Genomic DNA, 7,835 nt, shown 5'->3' on the forward strand with positions numbered 1-7,835 from the left:
TTAATATTACACATATATTCACTAATGCTATCTCTATTGCAACTCCTGCCAATTAGAAATGCAGTATTTTAATAGTGAAAAGTATTTTACATTCTCCTTACTATAGCATCACAGACTGTTAAAAAATTATAAAGGAGGTTCATTATACTTCAGAATCTTTGCAGTTTTTACTGGCCATGCCTTGTAACTCCATTCCTTTACTTCATTAGGATTTCTGCTCTACCTTACCTCCTGAAAGTTGCATTCCCTCTCTATTCTCTCTGAACCCTTCCTACCTGAAAATATGTATTTCTTATTTGATTAAAATCTCTCAACCACACCAGAATATAACCTTCCTGAGGCGGGGATCTTGTTATTCTTTTTCACTGCTCTATCTCTAGCCCCTACAACTCTGCCTGGAACACACAACAGAATCCAATATATATTCTTGAAAACATGGAATGCACAAAAGCAGAATACCTTTGTGTTCTTACCTGTAAAGTCTTACCAAGGCCCATGCAGTGGGCTAGAATGCATCCTGAACCTGGAGATTTCTTTGTTTTTTTTACAGATTCACAGCAGCAGTCCCACATAAACTGAACACCTAAAAATGACAGCTTCATTAAGTTTAACTTAAATGATCCAAGTTAAAAATCTTCCTTCATAAACACATTAAAAATATAATCAAACTTCTAATAAACAGAATTTTAAAAAGAGATAAACAATCTCCTAAGTATAAATGAGATGCTCCCAAACCCGAGTAGAAAAAAGGACAGTAAACACAAGCACATAGCAAGGCAACTTCCCTTCATTAATCTTATCTAAGGTATCACAGCAAATCTCCACTTCCTGGGACAATTCAAAGAAACATATGAATAATCTAAAATAGAAATGTTATGCAAAATTTTATCCAATTTACAGATTCCTATAAAATAGTCTTTTAGGTTTGTTGAGTTTATCAGGGAAACAATCCAGGAGATAATTTATCATCTCTCCCTTTATTCAAATAGTAAAGACTAAACAAGAATGGGGAGCTCACTACCCAAGGAGTAGGAACCATAGAACTTCCCTTATTAATTCATTCATGTACACACTCACAACTGACTTACTGATTCCATTCTAATGAAGAAGAGAAGAGGGATAATTTGGTATCTTTCAAAATAACAATGTCAGAACATTAACAAATATACTTGAAAATGTTCAAATACCATTTTCTGACGAAAGCTTCTAGCTAATGGTGGTACCTCTCCCTACCCCGCAGCTACTTGTAGCCAACCACTGCAGACTATATGAATCCACTTGCTATATATACCATTTGTAAGTGGTGGTTATTTCTCCTTCTATCACATTCATTTTCTTTATAATCATTCACTTGTTTCTACCATTTATGAGCTCCACAGGGGGCAGGGTTCATGTTTGTTTTGCTCACCATGTGCCTCTAGTGCTTAGCAGAATGTAAGGCACGCAGGAGACACCAAATATTGGTAAAACTTAATTTAAAATGCTTTAATTAGGGGCACCTGGGTAGCTCAGTTGGTTAGGCATCTGACTTCGGCCCAGGTCATGATCTCATGGCTCATGAGTTCCAGCCCTGTTTTGGACTCTGCTGACAGCTCAGAGCCTGAAACCTGCTTCGGATTCTATGTTTCCCTCTCCCTCTGCCCCTCCCTCCCTCATTTTCTCTCTCTCAAAAATAAATATTCATAAAATAAAAAAATACAAATGCCTTAATCATATAATTGTTTCTTACCATCTACTTGATGGGGTTTCAATTTGATAACCATATTTCTATGAACCTGAACTAAAGGTTCTTTGGTTTCTTCATCTTCATCTAAAACCAACTTGGTTGTTATTGGACACTTGGTGGGTGAAGCATCTTCAATTTCTATCACCTACAAGAAAGGGAATTATAGTTAGCCCCACTCAGAGAAATCTTTCAAGCAATACTAAGGAAAAATTTCCAAAATATAGACACATCTACTTACACACCACACATCCAATACTTTGTTCAATAAGATCAGGACATATCACAGGTTACCACTGGTTTTCCAAAATCAAAAACCTGTACGAGATTGAACCACTGTGGTAATATGACTACATTAGATCATCAGTTCACACCTCACATCTCAATACACGTGATAGAGCTGTTGAGAAAAGTAGTGTTCTAAAACACTCTATATGGTACCACCCTAAAGATCTGAATAGACACATGACTCACAAGGATGGTTTTGTTTTCTAGAAAACATCTGAAAATGTGCAAGGGCACATAAGGTTGTCACAAGGACTGGTATTTAATGTAGGCAGAGAGGAAGGTAAATACAGATGTTCCACAATGTAAAAGACAGTCCCAAATAAGAACTGACCCACCCAAGATGCCAAATGACTTCCACTGAAAAACAGTGTAAATATGCATTATGAAGGGGAAAAACTTTTAGAAACACTGTTTTGAGAACCACAGGCTCAAAAACATAACAACACATAATACCTTCTAACTGTAAAAGGAAAACAATTATCTCGTTTCTTATTTAAAAGAAAACTTCGATATAAATACACATGAATACATGTAAGTGTATACATTTTTTACTGTCTGATCCCAGTATCTATCCATTACATATTACACCCAAGAACTACATAAGGTAGGTATAAATATTTCCATTTTAAAATTTAAAAATAAGTCAGAGGCCCAGAAGTTAAATGACTTATACAAGATCATACAGTTATTAAATATCACAACACTAAGATTTACACCTAGAGGATCAGACACTAGAGTCCTTGCTCTTAACCACTACACAATACTATTTTAATAAAGGAAATGCTTCTATATACAGTTTTATGGTTCCATGAAAACCAAAAAAGATTCATTATTTTGAAACTACAGACATTATGGGGATCCTGGGTGGTTCAGTCCGTTAAGCATCCAACTCTTGATTTTGGCTCAGGTCATGACCTCACAATTCGTGAGACTGAGCCCCATGTTGGGCTCCATTCTGTCAGCACAGAGCCTGTTTGGGATTCTTTCACCCTCTTTCGGTGCCCCTCCCCCACTTTTGCACATGTGTGCTCTCTCTCAAAATAAATAAACTTTAAAAATAATTACAGACATGGGCGCCTGAGTGGCTCAGTCGGTTAAGTGTCCGACTTCAGCTCAGGTAATGATCTCACGGTTCGTGGGTTCGAGCCCCACATCTGGCTCTGTGCCGATGGCCAGCTCAGAGCCTGGAGCTTGTTTCAGATTGTGTACCTCCCTTCCTCTCTGACCCTCCCCTGCTCACGCTGTCTCTCTCTCTCTCTCAGAAATAAATAAAAAACATTAAAAAATAATTACAGACATTATGATGTGTAAGGAATAAAACTTAAGCCAGTATTTTCTTTCTTATTTAAAACTATAACTATGGATTACTTAATATTCACTATGGAAACTTTCAAATGTAAACAAAAGTAAAAAGAATAGTATAATCAACCCTGTTACCCATTATCCATCTTCAAAAATTAACAACTTCTGATCAGTTTTTTTCCACTGACAGCCTCCTCTTACCCATTCTCCAACTTCTCAGATCCCACAAATGATTTGGAAGCAAACCTGAGAAAGCATGGAATTTCATCTGTAAATGTTTTTAAATGTCTCTTTAGAAGGCCACTCTTTTTAAACCATAACCTCAGTATTATTATTGCACGTAAAAATTAAAAAATAAGTCACAAAACTGTGATAAAATACCTGGATACTGTACTTGCATAAAACTTTAAGTGATACACAAATCAGGATGAATACTATACTAGATGACATCATAGTGGAGAATAAATGCCACAGACCATTTAGATACAAACTCCATTTTAACAAGTTACTTAAATCCTCTCAGCTTCAGTTTTTCCATCTGCACACTAGGAAAGATTATAAACAGCCCTTATGGGGTTGTTGTAGAGATTAAATAAGACAATGTATGCAAAGTATCTGACATAGACTAAGTATTCATTAAATTTTTGTGTCCCTAGCTTGGATGTGTCCCAGCTTTATATCACTGGGGTGAATCCACTGGTCAAAATGGAAAATTCCTGAATGTCTTGTTCTGTTGGCATGGGTGGCAAGCAGCATCCTAAAATAGTACCTAAGATTCCCATCCTCTGGTGTAAACACCCTGCATACTCCCATTTGTTTGAGTGTGGTTGACATCTGTAAATATGAATGGGATATCAATCCCATAATTGAGTTAGTAATCAGATGGGTTTGATTAAACCAAAAGAGGATTCTCCTATGTGGGTCAGACCCAATTAGGATGAGCACTTTAAAAGACAAGTGATAAGAAATGCTCTCTTGGGGAACCTGGGTGGCTCAGTCAGTTGAGCGTCCAATTTCGGCTCAGGTCATCATATCGTGGTTGACAAGGTTGAGCCCCATGTCGGACTCTGTGCTGACAGCTCAGAGCCTGGAGCCTGCTTCCAATTCTGTGTCTCCCTCTCGCTCTGCCACTCCCCTGCTCATGCACTCTCTCAGTCTCAAAAATAAATAAACAATAAAAAAAAATTTTTTAAAGAAATGCTCTCTTACTGGTCTCAAAGCCATACTGTGAAGAGAAGTGTCTAGGAGCTAAGGATCTCAACGCTACAACTACAAAAAACTTAACTCTGACAAAAAGTGAGCTTAAAAAAAGCATACAAACTCTTATATGAAAATCTCAGCTCTGGCTAACACCTCGATTTCTACTTGGTGAGACACTAAGCAAACAACCCAGTAGAACCACACTCAGGCCACTATCAAACTCCTGACTTACAGGATTGTGAGATAATAACTGTCTTGTTTTAAGATGCTAAGTTTATGATAATGTTGTAATATAACACTAGAAAACTCATACACAAGCCTCTAAGACTTTGGAACCATATGTTCATTAGTGATTCGTATAATACTTTTGTTATTAAGTACTATCTTTGGGATTGTGGATTATTCAACCTTCATCTTAAATGTAGGAAGAGATAATTTCTTTTTTATCATTTTATTTTTTTCATTGTCTTTAGTGTAATGTTTAATCCTTATCCCCATAATCTCACCTACCTGACCTCTGGTAACCATCAGTTTGTTCTCTACAGTTAAGAATCTGTTTCTAGGTTTGTCTCTCTCTGCTTCTTTTTATCTTTGCTTGTTTGTTTTTGTTTCTTAAATTCTTCATATGAGTGAGGTCGTACTGTATTTGTCTTTCTCTAGCTGACTGATTTTGCTGAGCATTACACTCTGTAGCTGTAGCCATGTTGCAGATGGCAAGATTTCATTATTTTTATGGCTGAATAATATTTATAGTGTATGTGTGTGTGCGCGTATGTAATAGTCCACTGTGTGTGTACACACACACACACACACACACACACACACACCAATTTTCCCTATCCATTCATCTTTTCAATGGACATGGGCTGCTTCCATAGTTTGGCTACTGTAAATAGTGCTGCAATAAACAGAGGGGTGCATGTATCCATTTTTATTAGTGCTTTTGTATTTGGGGGAGTAAATACCCAGTGTTCCTGTATCAAAGAGTAGTTCTATTTTTAAGTTTTTGATGAATTTCCATACTGTTTTCCCAAATGGCTGCACCAATTTACATTCCCACCAAAAGGGCAAGTGGGTTCGTTTTTTTTCCACATCCTTCCCAACATTTATAGTTTCTTCTCTTTTTGATTGTGGCCATTCTTACATGGATAAGGTAATATCTCATTGTGGTTGTGATTTGCACTTCCCAGAGGATTAGTGAATACTGAGCAGAGCATAACATAAACTTGTGGAATTATTATACTGTACACCTGAAACTAATATAACACAGTGTCAACTACACTCAAAAAAATGGAGGGAAAATACAAAGGAGATCCAACAGTAGTATGAGCATACCAAATAATTAACAAACATGAAAATGGCATGAAATGATCAAGTCGAAGTAGTAGAAACAAAAGAGAATGAAGAGAAATGGAAGACTTAGGAACTTGTGGCACACCATCAGCCAACTAATATATACATATATATACATTATGAGTGGTCAAAGAAGAGGAGAAAGAGAAAGGAGCAGAAAGATTATTTAAGGAAATACTGGTCAGAAAAATTCCACCAAAAGTGAGTAAAAACCAGTATCTACAAATCTAAGAAGCTTAACAAACTAGAAGGGAGATTAAGAGACACACAGACTGAGCATATTAAAATCAAAGCACTGAAGGCCAAAAACATAGAGAATCTTGAAAGTACCAAAAAAGAAGTAACTTGTCAGACACAGGGACCATCAATAACATTATCAGCTGACTTCTCATCAGAAACTTGGAGGCCAGATGGTAGTGTGACAATATATTTTAAAGTGCTGAAACAAACAAACAAAAACTTTCAGCTAAGAATTTTGTATCAAACAAAAACATCCTTCAAAAAAGAGGAAGAAATTAAGGCATTCCTAAACTGAAGGTGTTCATTAAAACTAGATCTAACCTACAAGCAATGCTAAAAGGTATTCATATTGAAATGAAAGAATGCTATATAGTAACTCAAATATGTATGAAGAAATAAATATCTATGGAAAAGATACATGAGAAGGGCAAATAAAAGAACAAGTATTATTGTAATTTTGGTTTGTAAATCAACCAATAACTGATAGATTTATACTCGATCAATTTAAAAGATAAAACCATAAAAAATAATTAAAAATGTGTTATTGGGCATAAAATGTAATTTGTGACATGAAAAACATATAGGGAAAATGGAGCTATAGAAAGCTATAGTTTTGTATGTAATTCAAATTCAGATCCATTCAAACTATATCATTATGACCTTAAGATATTATAATATATCCCATGGTAACCACAAAGAAAATATCCATAGATTTACACAAAAAATGAGATGGGAATCAAAATATGTCCCTGTAAAAAGTCAACTGAACAAAAACAGAAGGCAGCAATGGAGAAAATGAACAAAAACAATTAGACATGCGGAAAGTATAAAAATGGGAGAGTAAATTCTTACTCATCAGTACTAACTTAAAACAGAAATGAATTAAACCCTGAATCAAAAGGCATAGATTGAGAAAATGCAGTAAAACATGATAAAATACTGCTTATCTACAAAAGACTGACTTGAGGTCACAAGACACAAATAGGTTGAAAATGGAAGAATGATAAAAGATATACCATGAAAATAATAACTAAGAAGGCTAGGGTGAGTATGCAGACATCAGACAAATGAAACTTAAGTCAAAAGACATGACAAATGGGAAAAATATACGGTATGTTGATAAAAGAGTCAATTAATCAAGAAGATATAACAATCATAAACACAAATGCACCAACGAGAGCCCTAAGATATATAAAACAGTGACAAAATCAAAAGGAGAAATTGATAGTTCTACAATAAAAGATTGGAGACATCAATACCCTACTTTCGGGAGGAGATCGAAGATGGCAGAGAATGAATGGGCCAATCAGGCAAGTAGAGAGGAAATTAAAAAATATATGGAAACAAATGAAAATGAAAACACAACAATCCAAAATCTATCGGATGCGGCAAAGGCAGTCCTAAGAGGAAAGTACATTGAACTCCAGGCCTATTTCAAGAAATTAGAAAAAGCGCAAGTCCAAAATCNCAGAAGTGAGAACTGGACCCACAAATATATAGCCAACTGATCTTTGACAAAACAGGAAAGAGTATCCAATGGAAAAAAGAAAGCCTCTTTAAACAGATGGTGTTGGGAGACTGGACAGCAACATGCAGAAGAATGAAACTAGATCAATTTCTCACAGCATACAGAAAAATTAACTCAAAATGGATAAAGGACCTGAACATGAGACAGGAAACCATCAAAACCCTAGAGGAGAAAGCAGGAAACAACCTCCTTGACCTCCAC

General features: G+C 35.8%; 1 protein-coding gene across 1 annotated transcript in view; it reads right to left on the minus strand.

Annotated features, from left to right (window-relative positions):
• Positions 1-7,835, minus strand: part of ATRX (ATRX chromatin remodeler) — a 261,336-nt gene that overhangs the window by 127,686 nt on the left and 125,815 nt on the right. Inside the window, 2 exon segments of the mRNA XM_077768050.1 lie at positions 474-583; positions 1,730-1,871. Coding sequence (XP_077624176.1) covers positions 474-583; positions 1,730-1,871 — 252 coding nt within the window.

This window comes from Crocuta crocuta, unplaced genomic scaffold, assembly GCF_008692635.1.
Source record: "Crocuta crocuta isolate KB4526 unplaced genomic scaffold, BGI_CrCroc_1.0 scaffold864, whole genome shotgun sequence".
Taxonomy (NCBI): Eukaryota; Metazoa; Chordata; class Mammalia; order Carnivora; family Hyaenidae; genus Crocuta; species Crocuta crocuta.